This window comes from Mustelus asterias, chromosome 19 (assembly GCF_964213995.1).
Source record: "Mustelus asterias chromosome 19, sMusAst1.hap1.1, whole genome shotgun sequence".
NCBI classification, from domain to species: Eukaryota; Metazoa; Chordata; class Chondrichthyes; order Carcharhiniformes; family Triakidae; genus Mustelus; species Mustelus asterias.
Window position 1 is genome coordinate 85385796 of NC_135819.1, and position 27507 is coordinate 85413302.

At 45.9% G+C, this 27507-nt stretch overlaps 1 protein-coding gene across 1 annotated transcript in view; it reads left to right on the forward strand.

Moving 5' to 3' along the window:
• Positions 1 to 27507, forward strand: part of LOC144507517 (protein piccolo-like) — a 351797-nt gene that overhangs the window by 187307 nt on the left and 136983 nt on the right. Inside the window, exons 14-15 of the mRNA XM_078234644.1 lie at positions 4440 to 4533; positions 20768 to 20839. Coding sequence (XP_078090770.1) covers positions 4440 to 4533; positions 20768 to 20839 — 166 coding nt within the window. The remainder of the gene's footprint in view (positions 1 to 4439; positions 4534 to 20767; positions 20840 to 27507) is intronic.

The following is a 27507-nucleotide window of genomic DNA, read 5'->3' on the forward strand; positions in this document are numbered from 1 at the left end:
CGGAATGGATTAAATGTTGGATCAGGAGGTGGGAGTTTAGGGAGTGAATTGAGGAGTGGGAGTTTAGGGAGTGAATTGAGGAGGTGTTTTGGGGTTTTGAGAGAATATTTTCAGTGTGGAGCTCGGCAGTGTGACTTTCAGGGTTTTAGATTTGGTTCCTCTGTCACCCTTTGTGCACATATCAGCTCCCTCTGCACTGCAGCAGAATATTGTTCACCTAGCAGGGCAAAACTCCTCTAAATAGGAGGTCAGTCATGAGGGAACGCAAATTCAAGGTGAGGGGAGGGGGTTTTGGGGGAATGTGAGGAAAAAACTTTTTTTACCCAGAGGGTGGTGACGGTCTGGAATGCGCTGCTTGGGAGGGTGGTGGAGGCGGGTTGCCTCACATCCTTTAAAAAGTATCTGGTTGAGTACTTGGCACGTCATAACATTCAGGGCTATGGGCCAAGAGCTCGAAAATTGGATTAGGTGGGAGTTCAGGTGTTTCTCATGTGTCAGTGTGGACTCAATGGGCTGAAGGGCCTTTTCTGTGCTGTATGATTCTATGAACAAAGAGGGAGGGGGCCTAGTAGTTGCAGGAACTCCCCTCCTGCCTGCTGTGTCTCCCAGCGCTCACCATTCTGCAGGCAGTGATGTCTCAGTGGCCTCTGAACACTGCTTTTAAACTTGGCCTCTCAATCCCTTTATCCTCCACTCCCAGGGGAGTGTCCCTCTCAGGTCTGGTGCTCTCCATTCCCCGAAGGTACGTGAGGGCCCTAAGCCTCTCACTCCCTTTAGCCTCCACTCCCGGAAGCGTGTTGTCCGTAGGTCCAGTTCTCTCCACTCCCTGAAGGTATTAGCATGGTCAGAAGTTTGTGTAACGAACAGGAAATAGAACCATCTCCCCTCCACCACCACCCCCCCCCCCCCCCCAACTCCACTTTCCAGCAGGGCAGGAAACTCATCATTGGCCACTTCTGGCCCCCATAATGTCTCCAGCCTTTTGTGTGGGTCGTGAATGGACTAATTTTATTCTTGCCAAATTTGCTGATGACATAGAGATTGGCTGGGCCATTGAATATCCAGGGCTGGGTTGGGGGATTTTTAATCTTTAATGGGGGTGAATTTTGAGAGGAGAGGCAGGAAAATGGTCGCCTCATTACAGGAGGGATGTGGAAATTATTGAAAAGGTGCAGAGAAGTTTTACAAGGATGTTGCCTGGGTTGGTTGGCATGCCTTATGAGGACAGGTTGAGGGAGCTCGGTCTTTTCTCCTTGGAGAGACGAAGGATGAGAGGTGACCTGATAGAGGTGTACAAGATGTTGAGAGGTATAGATCGGGTGGATTCTCAGAGGCTTTTTTCCAGGACTAAAATGGCTGCTACGAGAGGACACAGGTTCAAGGTGCTGGAGAGTAGGTACAGAGGAGATGTCAGGGGTAAGTTTTTCACTCAGAGGGTGGTGGGTGAGTGGAATCGGCTGCCGTCAGTAGTGGTGGAGGCAAACTCGATAGGGTCTTTCAAGAGACTTCTGGATGAGTACATGGAACTTAATAGGATTGAGGTTTATAGGTAAGCCTATATATAAGCCTAGGTAGGTAGGGACATGACCGGCGCAACTTGTGGGCCAAAGGGCCTGTTTGTGCTGTATTTTTTCTATGTTCTAAAATGAAGTTGAGGCCGTAATCAGATCAAACATAATCTCATGAAATGGCAGAGCGGACTTGACTCCAACTTTTATTTTTACTGATCGAATGTCCTCCAGTCATTGGCGTGTTGTTAATTCATCCATTCTCCTTGTTCCAGCTCCCTCTTCTGGGGACAATCTAGTCCACCGGCAGACATCCTGTATGTGCAGATGGTATAAAGAGGTTTCTGATTCTTAGGGTAAAGAATAGAAGGAAATAAAATGTTACCAATATAATGTTACGTGGCTTTAAATGTATTTGATATAAATGTGGAAATTAAATTCTAATAACTATTTTAGCAGAGATTGCCAACCCAAAACGTTAATTCATGAGGATGGAAATAGATGCAAGCCAAGAACGTGGAGGCTGATATTAACAATTTGCTTTAACCAATTTTCAGCAGATAAACAAATATCTGAAAATAACATGTATTTGGTGGAGCTGCCTGCATTCTCAGTTTTTAACTGAGATTCTGAAGGAAAATGGAAATAACCAGAGTTAATCATTGCAGACTCTCAAATAGAGAAATTCTTTATCAGTGGATCAAACAGCAAATTCCAAATTCCTTTCAAGACGGATACAATACACCTGACTATTTCTGGATGGATGTTTGAAGTGAAGAATGTCAGTAGAGATCACATTCTATTCCACACATAGATAGCAACAGATTTTTGGTTGCAATGTCAGAAGTTAAGCAAAATTCAAGTCTGTTTCTTATCGATCTGATGAGACCTGTACAGTGATCACAACTGCGCTTCTTTTCCATCCATTATAAAACATTGATGTACAAGACCTTCACTCAGAGGATGAAAGAGCAGCAATCTGCTCACAGACTTCTGTAATTTTTACTAAGCCAGGTGCTAAAAGGTTCATATGATTAAATTACCCTTCACTTTCACAAACTGCTTCTGGGAAAACATTTCCAGCACCTTTTTCTGAATATCAGACACAACCTATCACACAAAATTCACAGCTTTCCGATATATGTGTGCTAAACCAATTAGTTCCATTTAAACCACAATATATAGAATCATAGAATCTCTACAGTGCAGAAAGAGGCCATTTGGCCCATCGAGTCTTCACCAACCCTCTAAAAGAGCATCCCATCCAGGCTCTCCCCTCTGTCCTATACCCATAACCCCACGCATTTACCATGGGTAATCCACCTAACCTACATGTCTTTGGGCACTAAGGGACAATTTAGCGTAACCAGCATTGGTCGAGGTGTACAAGATTACGAGGGACATGGACAGAGTGGATAAGGAGCAGCTGTTCCCCTGAGTTGAAGGGTCAGTCATGAAGGGACATAGGTTCAAGGGAGTTTGGGGGGATGTGAGGAAAAACCTTTTTACCCAAAGGATGGTGATGGTCTGGAATGCGCTGCCTGGGAGGATGGTAGAGGTGGGTTGCCTCACACCCTTTAAAAAGTATCTGGATGAGCACTTGGCACATCATAACATTCAGGGCTATGGGCCAAGTGCTGGCAGATGGGATTAGGTGGGAGTTCAGGTGTTTCTAATGTGTCTGTGTGGACTCGATAGGCTGAAGGGCCTATTACGCACTGTATGATTCTATGGTAGAATCATAGAATCCTACATTACAGAAGGAGGCCATTCAGCCCATTGAGTCTGTACCGATCACAATCCCAGCCAGGCCCTATCCCCATAACCCCATTCATTTACCCTAGCTCGTCCCCCTGACACTAAAGGGCAATTTAGCATGGCCAATCCACCTAACCCGCACATCTTTGGACTGTGGAAGGAAATCGGTGCACCCGGAGGAAACCCACGCAGACACAGGGAAAATGTGCAAACTCCACACAGGCAGTGACCCAAGCCGAGAATTGAACCCTGGTCCCTGGTGCTGTGAGGCAGCTACGCTAACCACTGTGCCACCGTGCCGCCCCTAAAAATGGTATTTCGATGTAACTGTATAACATAATAATAGACAGGAATTTTACCTGTGATATTTAGTTGAAAGCTTTTGCAAGCTGTTATCCTTATGCAGATTCTTATCACATAAGGGTAAAGACAAACAAAATAATTGAACAATTAGAAATCCATTGATCTGTGAGCAAGCTCTATACAGAAACTATCATAATACATCCTGATCCACTAGTTCTATATAGAAAGAAATCATCTCTCATGTGGAAATTAATAATCATTGCCTATGTGGAAGGTCTTGTTGGCCATTAAAACAAGTGCATGTTTTCCATATCATCTCAAATTTATATTTGCACAGTAGGTGGTAAGTACACTGACTGGCTTCACAGAATATGTATTCACAGAACAGTCACCTGAAGAAGGAGCCTGAGACTCCGAAAGCTTGTGCTGCCAAATAAACCTGTTGGACTTTAATCTGGTGTTGTGAGACTTCTTACTGTGCCCACCCCAGTCCAACGCCGGCATCTCCACATCTTCACAGAATATCACAGGGTGGTACCCCACTATGACAACAGCTTCTATTCATCTCACCTTAGATGTAGGAAAACATTCCATGGTGCCGTACTAGAACTTGGAATTTAAACACTAGCAATGTAACAAGTCGATTTTCTCATCTATTTTATTGACAACTGCTCTTTAAGTAAAATAAGTGCCAATTTTGAATTCAATTGAGTAAGCAAAATCTAAGAATGAAATTGTTCTCAAATTTTCCCAAAAAAACTGAGATTGCAGACATCTATATCTTATTTCAATGATTGCTTTTTCTTTAAATAAAACATATACAACTCATAGCTTCTGATTTATTTAATAATAAATTGTGCTTTATGACAGTGCAGAGAACAAACGCAGAATTAAGCATGCCCAGAAAAGCATCAACCCAGAATGGAATCAGACTGTGATTTACAAAAGCATCTCGATGGAGCAGGTAAAACGCTAACTTCAGATTGCAAAGAACATGCTGGGCAGAATAAACATTCCTCTGGACAAATAAGATTCAGCAGGAATGTGACCCACTCTTTGACACAGGGCAACACCAACATTTGTGTAATAAATTGTGGAAAGAATTCAGAAGTGTAACAGTTTGTAGGAGTCTGCAACGCCATCGTGAGGAAAAAGCTTACTGGTTTCTTATTATTGCATCCAGTTGAATCCAGTTGAATCTGGAAACTTGAACACAGCTCAATCTCCCCAACGACCCAGCCGGAATTTCCCCATCCCGCTCGCCCGCCACTGGAATTTCAGCGGGCGGGTTGCGGAGAATGTGGAACACCATTGACGGTCGGGCAGGAATTTCCGGCTTTTAGACCAGCCCAGCCGGAGAATTCCGCCCGCCTCTCTCATCACATTTTGTGATGATGCTAATCTGCTGAAATTATTTTTACCTTTGGACAAAAACTAAAGTTACAATCAGACCTGCAATTCCCTGGGTAATTCCATCAAGAACGTTCACAGCCACAGACGGAACTGACAAGTCATTCAGATCAGTGGCTTCTTAATTAGCTCTTTCAGACTCCCAATATGTAATTTTTATGTAGAATCCCACAGTGCAGAAGGAGGCCATTCGGCCCATCGAGCCTGCACCAACAACAATCCCACCCAGGCCCTATCCCCATAACCCTATGCATTTACCCTAGCTAGTCTCCTTGACACTAAGGGGCAATTTAGCATAGCCAATCCGCCTAACCCACACATCTTTGGACTGTGGGAGGAAACCAGAGGACCTGGAGGAAACCCATGCAGACACAGGGAGAATGTGCAAATTCCACACAGACAGTGACCCAAGCAGGGAATTGAACCCGGGTCCCTGGTGCTGTGAGGCTGCAGTGCTAACCACTCTGCTACTATGCCGCCCATGTATTGGAAGACAGGATTGAGAGTGAAGGGTTAACCTTGCATCTTCAAATATTTACACAAAGTTTGAACATATGTAAACTGAAATACTTCTGACTCTCACAGAAGAAAGAACAAAGAAAGAACAAAGAACAATACAGCACAGGAACAGGCCCTTCGGCCCTCCAAGCCCGTGCCGCTCCTTGGTCCAAACTAGACCATTCTTTTGTATCCCTCCATTCCCACTCCGTTCATATGGCAATCTAGATAAGTCTTAAACGTTCCCAGTGTTTCCGCCTCCACCACCTTGCCTGGCAGTGCATTCCAGGCCCCCACCACCCTCTGTGTAAAACATGTCCTTCTGATATCTGTGTTCAACCTCCCCCCCTTCACCTTGAAGGTATGACCCCTCGTGAACGTCACCATCGACCTGGGGAAAAGCTTCCCACCGTTCACCCTACCTATGCCTTTCATAATTTTATACACCTCTATTAAGTCTCCCCTCATGCTCCATCTTTCCAGGGAGAACAACCCCAGTTTACCCAATCTCTCCTCATAACTAAACCCCTCCATACCAGGCATCATCCTGGTAAATCTCCTCTGTACTCTCTCCAAAACCTCCGCGTCTTTCTGGTAGTGTGGCGACCAGAACTGGACGCAGCATTCCAAATGCGGCCGAACCAACGTTCTATACATCTGCAACATCAGACCCCAACTTTTATACTCTATGCCCCGTCCTATAAAGGCAAGCATGCCATATGCCTTCTTCACCACCTTCTCCACCTGTGACATCACCTTCAAGGATCTGTGGACTTGCACACCCAGGTCCCTCTGCGTATCTACACCTTTAATGGTTCTGCCATTTAGTGTATAGCTCCTCCCTACATTATTTCTACCAAAATGCATCACTTCGCATTCATCAGGATTGAACTCCATCTGCCATTTCTTTGCCCAAATTTCCAGCCGACCTATATCCTTCTGTAGCCTCTGAAAATGTTCCTCACTATCTGCAAGTCCTGCCAATTTTGTGTCGTCCGCAAACTTACTGATCACCCCAGTTACACCTTCTTCCAGATCGTTTATGTAAATCACAAACAGCAGAGGTCCCAATACAGAGCCCTGCGGAACACCACTAGTCACAGGCCTCCAGCCGGAAAAAGACCCTTCCACTACCACCCTCTGTCTTTTGTGACCAAGCCAGTTCTTCACCCATCTAGCCACCTCCCCCTTTATCCCATGAGATCCAACCTTTTGCACCAGCCTACCATGAGGGACTTTGTCAAACGCTTTACTAAAGTCCATACAGACGACATCCACGGCCCTTCCCTCGTCAACCATTCTAGTCACTTCTTCAAAAAACTCCACCAGGTTAGTGAGGCATGACCTCCCTTTCACAAAACCTTGCTGACTATCATCAATGAGTTTATTCCTTTCTAAATGCGCATACATCCTATCTCTAAGAATCTTCTTCAACAACTTTCCCACCACGGATGTCAAGCTCACCGGCCTGTAATTACCCGGGTTATCCTTCCTACCCTTCTTAAATAACGGGACCACATTAGCTATCCTCCAATCCTCTGGGACCTCACCTGTGTCAGTGACGAGACAAAGATTTGCATCAGAGGCCCAGCGATTTCATCTCTCGTCTCCCTGAGCAGCCTGGGATAGATTCCATCAGGCCCTGGGGATTTGTCAGTCTTTATATTCTCTAACAAACCTAACACTTCCTCCCTTGTAATGGAGATTTTCTCCAACGGTTCAACACTCCCCTCCGAGACACTCCCAGTCAACACATCCCTCTCCTTTGTGAATACCGACGCAAAATATTCATTTAGGATCTCCCCTACTTCTTTGGGCTCCAAGCATAATTCCCCACTTTTCTCCCTGAGAGGTCCGATTTTTTCCCTGACAACCCTTTTGTTCCTAACGTATGAATAAAATGCCTTGGGATTCTCCTTAATCCTGTCTGCCAAGGACATTTCGTGACCCCTTTTTGCCCTTCTAATTCCCTGTTTGAGTTCTTTCCTACTTTCTTTGTACTCCTCCAGAGCTCCCTCCGTTTTTAGCTGCCTGGACCTAACATACACCTCTCTTTTCTTTTTGACCAATCCCTCAATTTCCCTGGTTATCCACGGTTCCTGAATCCGACCCTCCCTATCCTTTTTTACAGGCACATGCCTGTCCTGTAGCCCTAACAACTGTTCCTTAAAAGACTCCCACATGCCAGATGTGGATTTTCCCTCAAACAGCCTCTCCCAATCAAGAGCTGCCAATTTCTGCCTAATCCCACTAAAGTTAGCCTTCCCCCAATCCAACACTCATTGTTCCAGTGGAGCAAGCTGAGAGGGAGTGATTGGGGGCAGCAGTGCTGGTGAGAGATTAATTGAATTGTTTATTTATTTAATTAGTCAGCTAGTGTGTGTTTTTTTTGGCCTTTACTTTTGCAGTAGTTTTTTAAGTTTAAAGTGAAAACTGGAAGTGGGCTGCTAAGGAGTCTGGGAAGGGTTTTTTAAGCGCGTGAAGTATAAAAGGTAGGCTGCAGTATACAGCGGGCAGCGTCGGGAGCTGGCAGTGTGGAGTGAGTGGGAAGCAGAGTGTGAGCTATAAGGCTTTGGCTCACAGGGCTTAGGCAGAAAGGGTGAGCAGGGGTGAGTTTAATTCATTTTTGCACTTTCTACCTGGTACTGGCAAGTTATCTAGAGGTGATGGGTGTGCAGGCAGTGCTATGTTCCTCTTGCACTATGTTTGAGGTGAGGGACAATGACAGTGTCCCTGCTGATTACACCTGTGGGAAGTGCACCAATCTGCAGCTCCTCCAAAACCGTGTTAGGGAACTGGAGCTGGAGTTGGATGAACTTAGGATCATTAGGTACGCAGAGGTGGCCATAGACAGAAGTTTTAGGAATACAGTTACTCCGAGGAATGAAAACAGATGGGTGACGGTGAGAGGGGCTGGGAGGAAGCAGTCTGTGCAAGAATCCCCGGTGGTCGTTCCCCTTAGCAACAAGTATTCTGCTTTGGATACGGTTGAGGGGGATGACATACCAGTGGTGAGCCGCAGTGAGAGGATCTCCAGCACTGTGTCCGTCTCTGTGGCTCGGGAGGGTAAGGGGCAGAGCGGGAGGGCAATAGTTATTGGGGACCCGTTAGTTAGAGGGATAGATAGGAGGTTCTGTGGCAGCAAAAGAGACTCACGGATGGTATGTTGCCTACCGGATGCCAAGGTCCGTGACGTCTCAGACTGTGTTTTCCGGATTCTGAAGGGGGAGGGGAAACAGTCACAAGTCGTGGTACACATTGGTACCAATGACATAGGTAAGAGAAGGGACGGGGATTTAAAGCAGGAATTTCTGGAGCTGGGCTGGAAGCTGAGAGCCAAGACAAAACATGTGGTCATCTGTGGTACGTTGCCGGTACCACGTGATAGCGAGTTGAGGAACAGGGAGAGAGTGCAGTTAAACATGTGGTTGCAGGGATGGTGTAGGAGGAAGGGTTTCAGATACGTGGATAATTGGAACACATTCTGGGGAAGGTGGGACCTGTACAAACAGGACGGGGTGCACCTGAACCAGAGGGGCACCAATATCCCAGGAGGGAAATTTGTTACTGCTCTTCAGTGGGGTTTAAACTAATTTGTCAGGGGAGTGGGAAAAGGAGTTGTAGTCCAGAAGTCAGTGAGGGTGGTGAGGTATTGGGGAAGGTATCAGGGTCAAGGGTGGGTACCGGTAGACAGGAAGGTGGGTTGAAGTGTGTCTACTTCAATGCAAGGAGCATCCGGAACAAGGTAGATGAACTTGGGGCGTGGATTGGTACTTGGGACTACGATGTTGTGGCCATTACGGAGACGTGGGTAGAACAAGGACAGGAATGGTTGTTGGACGTTCCGGGGTATAGATGTTTCAGTAAGTGTAGGGAAGCTGGTAAAAGAGGTGGAGGAGTGGCATTGTTAATCAAGGATAGTTTAACGGCTGCGGAAAGGCACTTCGAGGGGGATCTGCACACTGAGGTAATATGGGCTGAGATTAGAAATAGGAAAGGAGCGGTCACGTTGTTAGGAGTTTACTATAGGCCCCCAAATAGTCATAGAGATGTGGAGGAAGAAATTGCTAAGCAGATTATGGATATGTGTGGGGGTCACAGGGTAGTTGTCATGGGGGACTTTAACTTTCCAAATACTGATCGGAACCTTTGTAGGTCAAATAGTTCGGATGGGGCAGTTTTTGTGCAGTGTGTGCAGCAGGGTTTCCTGACACAATATGTGGATAGGCTGACAAGAGGTGAGGCCACATTGGATTTGGTACTGGGAAATGAACCAGGCCAAGTGTTAGATTTGGTTGTGGGAGAGCACTTTGGAGATAGTGACCACAATTCGGTGTCTTTTGTTATTGCAATGGAGAGGGATCGGGCCGTACGGCAGGGCAAGGTTTACAATTGGGGGAGAGGTAATTATGATGCGATTAGGCAAGAATTAGGGGGCATAAGTTGGGAACAGAAACTGTCAGAGAAAGGAACTAATGAAAAGTGGAACTTTTTCAAGGAACAAATACTGGGTGTCCTTGATAGGTATGTCCCTGTCAGGCAGGGAGGAAATGGCCGAGAGAGGGACCCATGGTTCACGAAAGAGGTGGAATGTCTTGTGAAAAGGAAGAGGGAAGCTTATGTAGGGATGAGGAAACAAGGTTCAGATGGCTCGATTGAGGGTTACAAGTTAGCAAGGAATGAGCTGAAAAAGGGGCTTAGGAGAGCTAGGAGGGGACACGAGAAGTCCTTGGCGGGTCGGATCAAGGAAAACCCCAAGGCTTTTTACTCTTATGTGAGGAATAAAAGAATGACCAGGGTGAAGTTCGGGCCGGTCAAAGACAGTAGTGGGAACTTGTGTATGGAGTCAGTAAAGATAGGCGAGGTGATGAATGAATACTTTTCTTCAGTGTTCACCAAGGAGAGGGGCCATGTTTTCGAGGAAGAGAAGGTGTTACAGGCTAATAGGCTGGAGGAAATAGATGTTCGGAGGGAGGATGTCCTGGCAGTTTTGAATAAACTGAAGGTCGATAAGTCCCCTGGGCCTGATGAAATGTATCCTAGGATTCTTTGGGAGGCAAGGGATGAGATTGCAGAGCCTTTGGCTTTGATCTTTGGGTCCTCGCTGTCCACGGGGAGGGTGGCAGAAGACTGGAGAATGGCGAATGTTGTTCCTCTGTTTAAGAAAGGGAATAGAAATGACCCTGGTAATTATAGATCGGTTAGTCTTCCTTCGGTGGTTGGTAAATTGATGGAAAAGGTCCTTAGAGATGGGATTTACGACCATTTAGAAAGATGCAGATTAATCCGGGGTAGTCAGCACGGATTCATGAAGGGCAAGTCGTGCCTCACAAATTTGATAGAATTTTTTGAGGAGGAAACTAGGTGTGTTGATGAAGGTAGGGCAGTTGATGTCATATACATGGATTTTAGTAAGGCGTTTGATAGGTCCCCCATGGTCGGCTTATGATGAAAGTGAGGAGGTGTGGGATAGAGGGAAAGTTGGCCGATTGGATAGGTAACTGGCCGTCTGATCGAAGACAGAGGGTGGTGGTGGATGGAAAATTTTCGGATTGGAGGCAGGTTGCTAGCGGAGTGCCACAGGGATCAGTGCTTGGTCCTCTGCTCTTTGTGATTTTTATTAATGACTTAGAGGAGGGGGCTGAAGGGTGGATCAGTAAATTTGCTGATGACACCAAGATTGGTGGAGTAGTGGATGAGGTGGAGGGCTGTTGTAGGCTGCAAAGAGACATAGATAGGATGCAAAGCTGGGCTGAAAAATGGCAAATGGAGTTTAACCCTGATAAATGTGAGGTGATTCATTTTGGTAGGACTAATTTAAATGTGGATTACAGGGTCAAAGGTAGGGTTCTGAAGACTGTGGAGGAACAGAGAGATCTTGGGGTTCATATCCACAGATCTCTAAAGGTTGCCACTCAAGTGGATAGAGCTGTGAAGAAGGCCTATAGTGTGTTAGCTTTTATTAACAGGGGGTTGGAGTTTAAGAGCTGTGGGGTTATGCTGCAACTGTACAGGACCTTGGTGAGACCACATTTGGAATATTGTGTGCAGTTCTGGTCACCTCACTATAAGAAGGATGTGGAAGCGCTGGAAAGAGTGCAGAGGAGATTTACCAGGATGCTGCCTGGTTTGGAGGGTAGGCCTTATGAGGAAAGGTTGAGGGAGCTAGGGCTGTTCTCTCTGGAGCGGAGGAGGCTGAGGGGAGACTTAATAGAGGTTTATAAAATGATGAAGGGGATAGATAGTGTGAACGTTCAAAGACTATTTCCTCGGGTGGATGGAGCTATTACAAGGGGGCATAACTATAGGGTTCGGGGTGGGAGATACAGGAAGGATATCAGAGGTAGGTTCTTTACGCAGAGAGTGGTTAATCATAGAAACCCTACAGTACAGAAAGAGGCCATTCGGCCCATCGAGTCTGCATCGACCATAATCCCACCCAGGCCCTACCCCCATATCCTTACATATTGTACCCACTAATCCATGCATCCCAGGACACTAAGGGGCAATTTTAGCATAGCCAATCAACCTAACCCGCACATCTTTGGATTGTGGGAGGAAACCGGAGCTCCCAGAGGAAACCCACGCAGACACGAGGAGAATGTGCAAACTCCACACAGACAGTGACCCAAGCCGGGAATCGAACCCAGGTCCCTGGAGCTGTGAAGCAGCAGTGCTAACCACTCTGCTACTGTGCCGCCCTTGGTTGGGGTGTGGAATGGACTGCCTGCAGTGATAGTGGAGTCAGACACTTTAGGAACATTTTAGCGGTTATTGGATAGGCACATGGAGCACACCAGGGTGATAGGGAGGGGATAGCTTGATCTTGGTTTCAGATAAAGCTCGGCACAACATCGTGGGCCGAAGGGTCTGTTCTGTGCTGTACTGTTCTATGTTCTAACAACTTACCCTTGGGACACCACTCATCCTTTTCCATCACTATCCTAAAGCTAACAGAATTGTGGTCACTATTTGCCACACGTTCCCCCACCGAAACTTTGAAGACCTGACTGGGCTCATTCCCCAGTACTAGGTCCAGTATAGCCCCCTCTCTAGTCGCGCTATCTACATATTGTTCCAAATAACCCTCCTGTACGCATTTTACAAATTCCTCCCCATTCAGAGTCCCAGCTCTCAGCGATTTCCAGTCTATACCAGGGAAATTGAAGTCTCCCACTACAACAACCCTATTTTTCCTGCACCTATCCAGTATCTCCTGACATATCCGTTCTTCCACTTCCCTTGGGCTGTTGGGGGGCCTGTAGTATACCCCCAACATAGTGACTGCGCCCTTCCTGTTTCTAAGCTCCACCCAGAGTGACTCGTTACACGACCCCTCTGAATTGTCCTCCCTCTGCACCGTTGTAATATGCTCTCCAACTAATACTGCTACTCCCCCACCTCTTTTGGCCCCTCCTCTGTCTCACCTAAAACACTTGTACCCCGGAATATTCAGCTGCCAGTCCTGTCCCTCTTTCAACCAAGTCTCTGTCACCGCAACCACATCCAAATTCCTCGTGAGCATTAAGGCCCTAAGTTCGTCTGTCTTACCTGCTACGCTCCTTGCATTGAAGTATAAGCACTCCAGACCTCCAGGCCCAGTGAGGTCATCCTCCCCCAGAGTGCTCTTCTTCTTTGCCAGCCTTGTCCCAGCCCCAAGCTCGTCCCCAGCCTCTACACTTGTAGACCTAATATTTTGATCCCCACCCCCCTGCCATACTGGTTTAAACCCCCCCGAACTGCACGAGCAAAACTCCCAGCCAGGATATTCGTGCCCTTCCAACTTAGTTGTGACCCGTCCTTCTTGTACAGGTGCCATCCTCTCCTGAAAACTTCCCATTGTTCTAGGAAAATGAAGCCCTCCCTCCTGGACCAGTCCTTTAGCCAAGCATTCAATTGTACTAACTCCCTATTCTTAGCCTCACTGGCACAAGGCATTGGGAGCAGCCCAGAGATGGCCACCCTGGAGGCCCTACTTTTTAGCCTATTTCCCAACTCCCTGAATTGCTCTCGTAGGATCCCCCTGCTCTTCCTATCTACGTCATTTGCACCAATGTGTACAATGACATCCGTTTCTTTATCTTCCCCTTTTAAGATGCCTCCAGGTTCAGCTGTTATGTTCAACTCACCTCAAATCTTGGTTAGATCACATGTGGAGTATTACGTACAATGCTTGTCACCATACCAAATAAAGGATATAGCGTTGGTAGAGAGCGTAAAAAAGATTTGCAACGATCATACCAAAATTGTGGGATTATATCAGGAAGGGATAAACTGGAGTATCTCCTTGTTCTTCAGAATATAATACTGAGGGGTGACAGAAGAGAGAGTAGTAAATCTATGAAATGTTTTGATCACGTGGATAAGAAACAGTGGGAGGAATTCACTGTCAGTGACGGATGAAGTTCGAGGAAAAGAAATGTGATATGATTAATTTGGTAGGAAGAATGTGGAGAGATAATATAAGATAAAAACTCTAAAGGAGCTGCAGGAGCAGAGGACCTGGGTGGACATGTGCACAAATCATTGAAGGTAGCAGGACGGGCTGAGAGAAAAGTAAAAACATACAGTCCCCTGGATTTTATGGGGCAAGGAGGTCATGTCGAATTTGTGCAAGTTTAAAGTTTGGCCTCAGCTGGGGAATTTTGTCCACTTCTAGTGCCACACCTTAGGAAGAATGCGAACATATTGGCAAGGATAAAAACATAGAAACTAGAAGCAGGAGGAGGCCATTCAGCCCTCCGAGCCTGCTCCGCCATTCATTTTGATCATGGCTGATCATCAAATTCAATATCCTGATCCCCCCTTCCCCCCATATCCCTTAATCCCTAAGAGCCATATCTAATTTCTTCTTGCAATCAGACAATGTTTAGTCTCAATTACATTCTGTGGGAATGAATTCCACACATTCACCACCCTCTGGGTAAAGAAATTTCTCCTCGCCTCGGTTCTCCCAGGTTTGCCCCTTATCCTCAAACTATGACCCGTTGTTCTGGACTCCCCCACCATTGGGAACATTCTTTCTGAATCTGCCCTGTCTAATCCTGTTAGAACTTTATAGGTTTCTATGAGATCCCCTCTCACTCTTCTAAACTCCAGTGAATATGATCCGAACCAACTTAGTCTCTCCTCATATGACAGACCTGCCATCCTAGGAATCAGCCTGGTAAACCTTCACTGTATTCCCTCTATAGTAAGGCCATCCTTCCTCAGATAAGGACACCAAAACTGCATATAAGACTCCAGGTGTGGCCTGACCAATGCCCTATACAATTGCAGCAAAACATCCCTATCCCTATACTCAAATCCTCTCACTATGAAGGCCAACATACCAATTATCTTCTTTACTGTCTGCTGTACCTAGAGTCATAGAATCATAGAGGTTTACAGCGTGGAAACAGGGCCTTTGGCCCAACTTGTCCATGCCGCCCTTTTTTTAAAACCCCGAAGCTAATCCCAATTGCCTGCATTTGGCCCATATCCCTCTATACCCATCTTATCCATGTAACTATCTAAATGCTTTTTAAACGACAAAATTGTACCCGCCTCTACTACTACCTCTGGCAGCTTGTTCCAGACACTCACCACCCTCTGTGTGAAAAAATTGCCCCTCTGGACACTTTTGTATCTCTCCCCTCTCACCTTAAACCTATGCCTCTAGTTTTAGACTCCGCTACTTTTGGGAAATGATATTGGCTATCTAGCTGATCAGTGCCCCTCATTATTTTATAGACCTCTATAAGATCACCCGTCAGCTTCCTACGCTCCAGAGAAAAAAGTCCCAGTCTATCCAGCCGCTCTTTATAACCCAAACAATCAAGTCCCAGTAGCATCCTAGTAAATCTTTTCTGCACTCTTTCTAGTTTAATAATATCATTTTTATAATAGGGTGACCAGAACTGCACACAGTATTTCAAATGTGGCCTTACCAATGTCTTGTACAACTTCAACAAGATGTCCCAACTCCTGTATTCAATGTTCTGACCGATGAAACCAAGCATGCCGAATGCCTTCTTCACCACTCTGTCCACCAGTGACTCCACTTTCAAAGAGCTATGAACATGTACCCCCTAGATCTCTTTGTTCTGTAACTCTCCCCAACGCCTTACCATTAACTGAGTAAGTCCTGCCCTGGTTCAATCTACCAAAATGCATCACCTCGCATTTGTCTAAATTAAACTCCATCTGCCATTCATCAGCCCACTGGCCCAATTGATCAAGATCCCGTTGCAATCGGAGATAACATTACTCACTGTCCACTATGCCACCAACCTTGGTGTCATCTGTAAACTTACTAACCACGCCTCCTATATTCTGACCCAAATCATTAATATAATTGACAAATAAGAGTGGACCCAGCTCTGATCCCTGAGGCACACCGCTGGTCACAGGCCTCCAGTTTGAAAAACAACCCTCTACAACCATCCTCTGGCTTCTGTCAAGAAGTCAATTTTGTATCCATTTAGATACCTCACCCTGGATCCTATGAGATTTAACATTATGCAACAACCTACCATGCGATACCTTGTCAAAGTCTTGCTAAAGTCCATGTGGACAACATCAACGGCACTGCCCTCATCTACCTTCTTGGTTACCCCTTCAAAAAACTCAATCAAATTTGTGAGACATGATTTTCCATTCATAAAGCCATGTTGACTGTCCCTAATCAGTCCTTGCATCTCTAAATGCCTGTAGATCCTGTCTCGCAAAATACCTTCCAACAATTTACCCACCACAGATGTGAGGCTCACTGGCCTGTAGTTCCCAGGCTTTTCCCTGCAGCCCTTTTTAAACAAAGGCACAACATTTGCCACTCTCCATTCTTCAAGCACCTCACCTGACTATCGATGAATCAAATATCTTGGCTAGGGGACCCACAGTTTGCTCCCTAGCCTCCCACAATGGCCTGGCATACACTTCATCAGGTCCCGGGGAGATTTATCTACCTTGATGCGCTTTAAGACTTCCAGCACCTCCTTCTCTGTAATATGTACATTCCTCAAGACATCACTATTTATTTCCCCAAGTTCCCTAACATCCATGCTTTTCTCAATAGTAAATACTGATGAGAAATATTCATTTAGGATCTCACCCATCTCTTGTGGAACTGCACACAGATGACCTTGTTGATCCTTAAGAGGCTCTACTCTCTCCCTTGTTACTCTTTTGCCCTTTATGTATTTGTAGAATCTCTTTGGATTCTCCTGTGTGCTTACTTTCAGCGACTGATGCACGAGGACTCCAATGTCTCGCTGAGTATCCACCTTTCTCAATTTGCACCCATCCAAGTAATAATCTGTCTTCCTACTGTTGCTACCAAAGTGGATAACCTCACATTCATCCACATTATACTACATGTGCCATGCAGATGCCCACACACTTAGCCTGTCCAAATCACACTGAAGCATCTCTGTATCCTCCTCACAGCTCATCCTCCCCCCAACTTTGTATCATCTGCAAATTTGGAGATAATACATTCAGTTCCCTCTTCCAAATTATTAATATACAATGTGAACAGGTGGGGTCTGAGCACAGATCCCTGTGGAACCCCACTCGTCACTGACTGCCAATCAGAAAATTCAGGATGCAGAAAAGATTCACAAAATTGGTTCCAGGGATGAGGAACTTGAGTTCTGAAGATAGATTGAAGAAACTAAGATGAATTTCCTGTTATCTTTATATTCTGGCTGCCCTCTTAGTCTTGCTCTTTCTTGCTCTTTTTCCTCCTGACTCCGCTGTCAGTCTCACTCTGTTTCTCACTTAGAACATAGAACATAGAACATTACAGCGCAGAACAGGCCCTTCGGCCCACGATGTTGCACCGACCAGTTAAAAAAAAAACTGTGACCCTCCAACCTAAACCAATTTCTTTTCGTCCATGAACCTATCTACGGATCTCTTAAACGCCCCCAAACTAGGCGCATTTACTACTGATGCTGGCAGGGCATTCCAATCCCTCACCACCCTCTGGGTAAAGAACCTACCCCTGACATCGGTTCTATAACTACCCCCCCTCAATTTAAAGCCATGCCCCCTCGTGCTGGATTTCTCCATCAGAGGAAAAAGGCTATCACTATCCACCCTATCTAAACCTCTAATCATCTTATATGTTTCAATAAGATCCCCTCTTAGCCGCCGCCTTTCCAGCGAAAACAATCCCAAATCCCTCAGCCTCTCCTCATAGGATCTCCCCTCCATACCAGGCAACATCCTGGTAAACCTCCTCTGCACCCTCTCCAAAGCCTCCACATCCTTCCTGTAATGTGGGGACCAGAACTGCACACAGTACTCCAAGTGCGGCCGCACCAGAGTTGTGTACAGTTGCAACATAACGCCACGACTCCTAAATTCACTTTTATCTCCAAGTTCTACTCTCACTCTTTCTCCATTTTTTATATCTACAGAATCTGTAGAATCTCTATATTGCAGAATTAGGCTGTTTGGCCCATCGGGTCTACAACCAACCCTGTGACAGACCATCTTACCCAGCCCCAACCCCCCTCTCTATCTCCATAACCCTGCACATTCACCTTGGCTAATCTACGTAAATGACCCATCTTTGGAGTGTGGGAGGAAACCAGAACACCCGGAGGAAACCCACACAGACACGGGTAGAATGTGCAAACTCCACACAGACAGTGACCCCAGGCTGTGAGGCAGCAGTGCTAACCACTGTGCCACCGTGCCACCCTCTCTGTCTTTTATCACATTGATTTTGTTCACAATCTCGCTTTTTCCCCTTATCCTTTCAGTTCTGCTCTCTGTCTCCCCATTTCTCGCTCCTTTTTCTTCCTGCTCCTTCCTCAGTTTCACACTTCTCTCGCTCGCTTTTTCTCACTCATTCTCCCAGTTCCACTTTGAGCATCATTTTTCTCACTATTCTGACTCTCTGACTTCACTCTGTCTTGCTCTTTCTCATTCCCTTTTATGTTCTCGGCTCTGCTTTCAGTCTTGTCCGTTCCCGTGCTCTTTTGTCTCTGGCTAGGCTCTCAGTTTCACTCTCTCTCACTTTTTTATCCTCCTGTCTCTGATCTCGGCCTCCCTATTTCTTGCTGTATTTTCTACCTGCTCCACCCCCAGTCTCAATCTTTCTCTCTCCCTTTTATGCTCCTGTCTCAGCTCCCAGCTTCGTTCTTTCTCGCATTGTTTTATCCGCCTGGCACTGTTTTCAGTGTGGCTTTTTCCCCTCTTTTTCATCTACCCAGCTCCACTCTCAATCTTGCTATTTTTCACGTTCTTTTATCCTGCCACGCCATTCTCAGTCTCATTGTTTCTCACAGTCAATAAATTCACATCACCAATCCCAGTGGAAGAGTTTCTTAAAAGCAGCAGCATTTATTTAAATACCCAGATTGGCTAATATCAAATTATGCATCATGTAAAATGCAACAAATTTAATTTGAAATAAAGGTTTTATTACAATACATTTGTGTTCCTATTGAAGCTTATTTTAAAGTTATTTGTTTTTTGAAAGTAAATGTAATGAAGAACACAAATAATATATATAGGTTAATTTAAAAGTGAACTGAAAGGCTTTTTGATTGAAAGAAATGATTGTGTTTGGTTAAATAAAGTGATGAGCTGTTTAATGTTACCTTATACAGTGTTAGATTTACAACAGGCTGTGGGTCAAGGACTGGCAGATGGGATAAGCGGGAGTTCAGCTGTTTCTAATGTGTTGGGTTAGATTCGATGGGCCGAAGGGCCTCTTCTGTGCTGTATGATTCTATGATTCTAACACAGAGCCTGCTGAAGATTGAACTGCCATTGGTAAACCAAGCATGCTATTGTTAAATAGCTTACAGTTTTCTGGTTGGCAGGATGTAATCAGTGGTGTTCCTCCGGGATCAGTGCTGGGATTGCAACTGTTTGCAATTTCTATTAATGACTCAGATGAAGGCACTGAAGAGATGGTTATGAAATTTGCCAACAACACAAAGATATCTAGGAAATTAAACTGTGAAGAGGGTGTAAGGAGGCTACAAAGGGACATAAATAGGTTTCAGTGAGTGGGCAAAGATTTGGCAAATGGAGTCATGTTGGAAAATGTGAAATAATCCATTTTGGCAGGAAGAATAAAAAATTAATTAATTATCGAAATGGTGAGAGGTTGCAGAGCTCTGAGATTCAGAGATCGTGTGTGGAATTTTATGACCTCACTGTGCCCGTGTGGTAAATCGGGCGTGATGCTATCCATTTTCACGCCTATTCCCATTTTACCGCCGCGATCGGGACCCCGCCCAAAATGGGCGAAACATCAATTTACATTGTCATTAGCGAGCTTCACTCCCAATCATCGCAGTTCACCCGCCTTAACCACCTTGCTTGCTGCAGCTGGATTGGTCAGGTAAACACCTCATGTGTAAAAGTCAGATTCTGGGAAATAGGTAAGATGGGTTTAGAGAGATATGGGCCAAACGCGGGCAATTGGGTGGCATGGACAAGTTGGGCTGAAGGGCTGTAAACCTTTATGATGATGACTCTAATGTTGCCATTTCTTGTGAGGGGAATTGATTATAAAATTAGGGAGTTATGCTTCAGTTGTACAGAGTATTGATGTGAGCACATCCGGAGTATTGTGGACCGTGTTGGTCTCCTTATTAAAGGAAAGATATAAATGTGTTCGAAACAGTTCAGAGAAGGTTTACTAACTTAACACCAGGAATGGACGGGTTGCCTTGTGAGGAAAGATTGCACAGATACATAAGGTGTTGCTACAAATAAGGTGTCGCTTATTTAAGACAGAGATGAGCAGAATTTATTTCTATTAGAGTTTTGTGAGTCTTTAGAATTCTCTTCTTCAAAAGTACAGTCTGAATATTTTTAAGGCAGAGCTAAATTGATTCTTGATTAACAAGGGGGTGAAAGGTTATCAGCGTTCGGCAGGAATGTGGGGCAGGGCTGAAGTTACGATTAGATCAGCCATGATCTTATTGAATGGCGGAGCAGACTCCGAGTTATGTTCATATGTTTAGCATTTGTGTCTCATGTAGATTATGTGCTTTCACTCATGACAGAGTCTCCAGTGATTCCTACGGTTCAGGAAAATAGTTATCAATGTCAACCACAGCTCTCCATCGTCTTAATCTGAGATAAATACTAATCTTCTATTCATCCCATCAATCTTGCAATGCTTTCTCTTTCAGAGTTAATTATACAGATTGAGGCTGTTTTTGTATGTTGTTCAAATGAGTTGAGAGAGAGAAAATGTGGAGCAATGAGTAAATGATTGTAACTATCACAAAGGTTACGATAGAATTCCAGTTCATGGCATTTTGCTTTAACTGCAGCTCAAAAAGAAGACGCTGGAAGTTACTGTCTGGGACTATGATCGATTCTCCTCCAATGACTTCCTTGGTGAAGTGAGTATTCCGAATTTCTGCTGTTAAATTTTATTAAATCACTGTAAAGCAATTGTTAGAATTAAACCAGAGTACAGATCTTTGTATTTTCAGCTTTCTGCACTATTGTTAAACTTGTTGCTAAATGTTTTTCTTACCAAAGGCAATCTCCATAATTTTGGTCACACCTTGGCTTGTCTGTGAAGTTTTCAAAAGTGGCAGATAAACATGATGCAGTTACTAAAATAAAACACAGAGAATGGAGCTCTGATGGAGGGTCATCCAGACTCGAAACATTAGCTCTATTCTCTCTCCACAGATGCTGTCAGAGCTGCTGAGATTTTCCAGCATTTTCTGTTTTTGTTTCAGATTCCAGCATCCGCAGTATTTTGCCTTTAAAACATATCGGGCTGAATTCCAAAAAACATCCAAAGTGTCGAATTCACGTGAAAACTGGAGTAATTCACGCTGTTTTTTCAACAGGAGTTCAGACTAGAATCTCCCACACTCTGAGCACTGCAGAGGCCACCAGTGTGAATATCATTAGATTTCAGGGGGCGGGGCCCAGGAGGCTGAAACCAGCGGAACTCTGCGCATGCGCAGTGGCCCCGAACTGTCAGCCTCCTGTTTGGTGGCCAGCTCGATCACTGGCCAGCCTGGGACCCCCGAAGTGCTGCCCCTTCAACCCTCCCACAGCCTGATCATGCCACCCCCACCCCGTAGTGCCAATCCCCCTACCCCCCTGCAGTGCAAACACCCCCGCAGACAGACCCCTACCCACCCCAGCTCATCCCGATCACTGGCCTTTCTCCTGCCCCCATTGATTCCAATGCAGAGTGGCAGCAGGGCCCCGCCCCCATCAGGCCACTGCCTGAAGCCCGAAAGGCGCTGCTAAGGTGTCCCCTGGGCAAGGGCACTTTGTCCCTTGGCTGGAGGCAACCCTCGGAGGGCCCTGATTGCACCCCCCCTTCACTTCAGCGGGGTCAAGCCGCGAGCTGCCTGTAAGTGGGAAGCTATTCTAAACCATGCTGGAGTGAAACACGCTGGTGGAGTTGGAGAGGCTAACGAGCTCGGAGAATTCCGTCCTGGGCCTGTTAATAGCTTTAAATAGCAGAGGAGGCTACACCAGAAATCCAGCGCTGGGCAACACTAGCGGGCGTGAACTCATGCGCATTGCCTCCACGCCATTCTTCCGGCCCCGCTGCGCTAAAATATTAGTGTAGCAGTATGGGAGAATCGCCCCCACAGAATTCCAGCTTTGCTAAATAAGAGCCTCAAGTACAATAGAAGAAAGCTCACTCTCAAGGTTTACAAATTATTGGACTGGTGTGGTTAGTCCAAGTGAAGAATTCACCTCAAGTAGTTGGGGCTACAGTTCCCATCAATCGCTTTGTAAGAAAATTTTTAAAAAACTTTGGTGATGAGGAATAAACCCCAAACTTCGAAAGATCGACAATTAACTCATTATTTTCCTGAGTCGGTGAATGCTGGGAGAATAGCATTTGGCAAGGCTGAGATTTCAGAGAAGATTTGGTAAACATTACGGCACCACATTTTAAAAAACTCTTGGAATGTGGGCATCCCTGGCTGGACTTTCATTTATTACCCATCCCTAATTGTCCTTGATGGTGGTGCTGAGCTGCTTCATCCCCATACAGTTCCCTAGGCCAGGCCGTGGCAATGTTTGCAAATAAACCGATTCGTATATAACAACAACTCTTCCTCCTCTTAAATAAGTCTTTGTGATTCCTGGAATCATGGACCAGGTGGTGTCCAACAATGGTCTGCAATTCGCTCAGGAACATTTCACTCATTTTACTGGGAATTACAGATTTCAACATCGCACCAGCTCCCCAAGTTATCCACAGTCTAACGATGAAGTGAAAAGGACCGTCTGAACTACATTGTGGATTAGAAACATAGAACATAGAAACATAGAAAAACTACAGCACAAACATGCCCTTTGGCCCACAAGTTGTGCCGAACACATCCCTACCTTCTAGACCTACCTATAACCCTCCATCCTATTACACTCCATGTACTCATCCAGGAGTCTCTTAAAAGACCCTATTGAGTTCGCCTCCACCACCACTGACGGCAGCCGATTCCACTCGCCCACCACCCTCTGTGTGAAAAACGTACCCCTAACATTTCCCCTGTACCTACCCTCCAGCACCTTCAACCTGTGACCTCTCGTAGCAGACATTTCCACCCTGGGAAAAAGCCTCTGACAGTCCACCCGATCTATGCCTCTCAACATCTTATACACCTCTATTAGGTCTCCTCTCATCCTTCGTCTCTCCAAGGAGAAAAGACCGAGCTCCCTCAGCCTATCCTCATAAGGCATGCCACTCAATCCAGGCAACATCCTTGTAAATCTCCTCTGCACCCTTTCAATCTTTTCCACATCCTTCCTATAGTGAGGCGACCAGAACTGAGCACAGTACTCCAAGTGGGGTCTGATGAGGGTCTTATATAGCTGCATCATTATCCCCGGACTCCTGAACTCAATCCCCCAATTGATAAAGTCCAGCGCACCATACGCCTTCTTAACCACCACCTCCACCTGCGGGGCCGATTTCAGAGTCCTATGGACCCGGACCCCAACATCCTTCTGATCCTCTACAGTACTACGAGTCTTTCCCTTTATATTGTACTCCTTCATCCCATTTGACCTACCAAAATGGACCACGATGCATTTATCTGGGTTGAAGTCCATCTGCCACTTGTCCGCGCAGTCTTGCATCCTATCTATGTCCCTCTGTAACTTCTGACATCCCTCCAGACTATCCACAACCCCACCAACCTTCGTGTCATAAGAACATAAGAACATAAGAAATAGGAGCAGGAGTAGGCCATCTAGCCCCTCGAGCCTGCCCCGCCATTCAATAAGATCATGGCTGATCTGACGTGGATCAGTACCACTTACCCGCCTGATCCCCATAACCCTTAATTCCCTTACCGATCAGGAATCCATCCATCCGCGCTTTAAACATATTCAGCGAGGTAGCCTCCACCACCTCAGTGGGCAGAGAATTCCAGAGATTCACCACCCTCTGGGAGAAGAAGTTCCTCCTCAACTCTGTCTTAAACCGACCCCCCTTTATTTTGAGGCTGTGTCCTCTAGTTTTAACTTCCTTACTAAGTGGAAAGAATCTCTCCGCCTCCACCCTATCCAGCCCCCGCATTATCTTATAAGTCTCCATAAGATCCCCCCTCATCCTTCTAAACTCCAACGAGTACAAACCCAATCTCCTCAGCCTCTCCTCATAATCCAAACCCCTCATCTCCGGTATCAACCTGGTGAACCTTCTCTGCACTCCCTCCAATGCCAATATATCCTTCCTCATATAAGGGGACCAATACTGCACACAGTATTCCAGCTGCGGCCTCACCAATGCCCTGTACAGGTGCATCAAGACATCCCTGCTTTTATATTCTATCCCCCTCGCAATATAGGCCAACATCCCATTTGCCTTCTTGATCACCTGTTGTACCTGCAGACTGGGCTTTTGCGTCTCATGCACAAGGACCCCCAGGTCCCTTTGCACGGTAGCATGTTTTAATTTGTTTCCATTGAGATAGTAATCCCATTTGTTATTATTTCCTCCAAAGTGTATAACCTCGCATTTATCAACGTTATACTCCATTTGCCATATCCTCGCCCACTCACTCAGCCTGTCCAAATCTCTCTGCAGATCTTCTCCGTCCTCCACACGATTCACTTTTCCACTTATCTTTGTGTCGTCTGCAAACTTCGTTACCCTACACTCCGTCCCCTCCTCCAGATCATCTATATAAATGGTAAACAGTTGCGGCCCGAGTACCGATCCCTGCGGCACGCCACTAGTTACCTTCCTCCAACCGGAAAAACACCCATTTATTCCGACTCTTTGCTTCCTGTCGGATAGCCAGTCCCCAATCCACTTTTACACACTACCCCCAACTCCGTGTGCCCTAATCTTCTTCAGCAGCCTTTTATGGGGCACCTTATCAAACGCCTTTTGGAAATCCAAAAACACCGCATCCACCGGTTCTCCTCCATCAACCGCCCTAGTCACATCTTCATAAAAATCCAACATGTTCGTCAAGCACGACTTTCCCCTCATGAATCCATGCTGCGTCTGATTGATCGAACCATTTCTATCCAGATGCCCTGCTATCTCCTCTTTAATAATGGATTCCAGCATTTTCCCTGCTACAGACGTTAAGCTGACCGGCCTATAGTTACCCGCCTTTTGTCTCCTTCCTTTTTTAAACAGCGGCGTAACATTAGCCGTTTTCCAATCAACCGGCACTACCCCAGAATGCAACGAGTTTTGATAAATAATCACTAACGCATCCACTATTACCTCTGACATTTCTTTCAATACCCTGGGATGCATTCCATCCGGACCCGGGGACTTGTCCACCTTCAGTCCCATTAGTCTACCCAGCACTGCCTCTCTGGTAACATTAATCGTATTAAGTATTTCTCCTGCTGCCAACCCTCTATCGTTAATATTTGGCAAACTATTTGTGTCCTCCACCGTGAAGACCGACACAAAAAACTTATTTAAAGACTCAGCCATATCCTCATTTCCCACTATTAACTCCCCCCTCTCGTCCTCCAAGGGTCCAACATTCACTCTAGCCACTCTATTCCTTTTTATATATTTATAAAAACTTTTACTATCATTTTTTATATTAATTGCTAGCCTAGCTTCATAGTCTATCCTTCCTTTCTTTATCGCTTTCTTAGTCTCTCTTTGTTGTTTCTTAAATTTTTCCCAATCACTTGTTTCTCCACTATTTTTGGCCACTCTGTACGCAGCTGTTTTTATTTTAATACTCTCCTTTATTTCCTTCGTTATCCACGGCTGGTTCTCCCTTTTCTTACAATCCTTGTTTTTTGCTGGAATATATTTTTGCTGAGAACTGAAAAGGATCTCCTTAAAAATCCTCCACTGTTCCTCAGCTATCCTACCTGCCAGCCTGCTCTCCCAGTCTACCTTAGCCAATTAATCCCTCATCCTATCATATTTCCCACTGTTCAAACAGAGGACACTGGTTTGAGACCAAACTTTCTCCTCTTCCATCTGAATCAGAAATTCGACCATATTGTGGTCACTAGACCCAAGAGGGTCCTTCACAATAAGATCCTTAATTCTACCTACCTCGTTACACAATACCAGATCCAAAATAGCTCGTTCCCTCGTCGGTTCCGTAACATGCTGCTCAAGGAAACTATCCCGACAGCATTCTAAGAACTCTTCCTCCATTCCACCCTTACCGACTTGAGTCTGCCAGTCAATGTGCATGTTGAAGTCCCCCATGATTATTGCCGTTCCGTTTTTACACGCATCCCTTATCTGCTTGTTTATAGCCCTCCCTACCTCAACATTATTATTTGGGGGCCTATATACCACACCTACTAGTGTCTTTCTCCCTCTACTATTCCTCATCTCTACCCATAACGATTCCACGTTTTGTTCCTCAGAGCCTATGTCATCCCTCAGTACTACCCTGATATTATCTCTTATTAATAGCGCGACCCCACCACCTTTTCCTTCCTGTTTATTCTTCCTAAACGCCTGATACCCCTGGATATTCATCTCCCAGTCCTGGTCACCTTTCAGCCACGTTTCTGTAATGGCCACTAGATCGTACCCACTTGTGCTGATTTGCACCATCAACTCATTCACCTTGTTCCGAATGCTTCGTGCATTCAGGCAAAGTGTCCTTATTCCAGCTTTTATCTGGACCCGCTTTGATGAGTCGCGAACACCCTCTCCCTCTACTCCCTTATCTAAATTACCGCCTTCATTCACTTGCACCCTCTCCTCTACCATTAATTTTGTAATTCCCCTTACCCCTGCATCCTCCCCCCCATCAATTAGTTCCTTGATCCTAGTCAACTCTTCTAGCTCCCCTCCCCCCAACCTATCTAGTTTAAATTCTCCCCAGTAGCCTTAGCCAACCTACCGGCCAGGATATTGGTCCCCGTGTGATTCAAGTTCCACCCGTTTTTTGTATACAGATCACCCCTGCCCCTAAAGAGGTCCCAATGGTCCAGGAACCTGAATCCCTGCCCCCTGCACCAGTCCCTCAGCCACACATTCTTCCTCCACCTCACTCCATTCCTGCCCTCACCTTCCCGTGGCACAGGCAGTAATCCTGAGATTACTACCTTTGCTTTCCTCTTTCTCAGCTGTCTCCCTAATTCCCTGTACTCCCTTTTCATGACCCCTTCTCCCTTCCTACCCACATCAGCGGTACCAATATGTACCGCTACCTCAGGCTCCTCTCCCTCCCACCTCAGGATTTCCGGGACGCGACTAGCGACATCCTGGATCCCGGCCCCAGGGAGGCAGACCACCATGCGAGAATCCCGCCTACCTCCGCAGAAACGTGTCATCGGCAAACTTACCAACCCATCCCTCCGCTTCCTCATAGAACATAGAACAGTACAGCACAGAACAGGCCCTTTGGCCCACGATGTTGTGCTGAGCTTTGTCTGAAACCAAGATCAAGCTATCTCACTCCCTATCATCCTGGTGTGCTCCATGTGCCTATCAAATAACCGCTTAAATGTTCCTAAAGTGTCTGACTCCACTATCACTGCAGGCAGTCCATTCCACACCCCAACCACTCTCTGCGTAAAGAACCTACCTCTGATATCCTTCCTATATCTCCCACCACGAACCCTA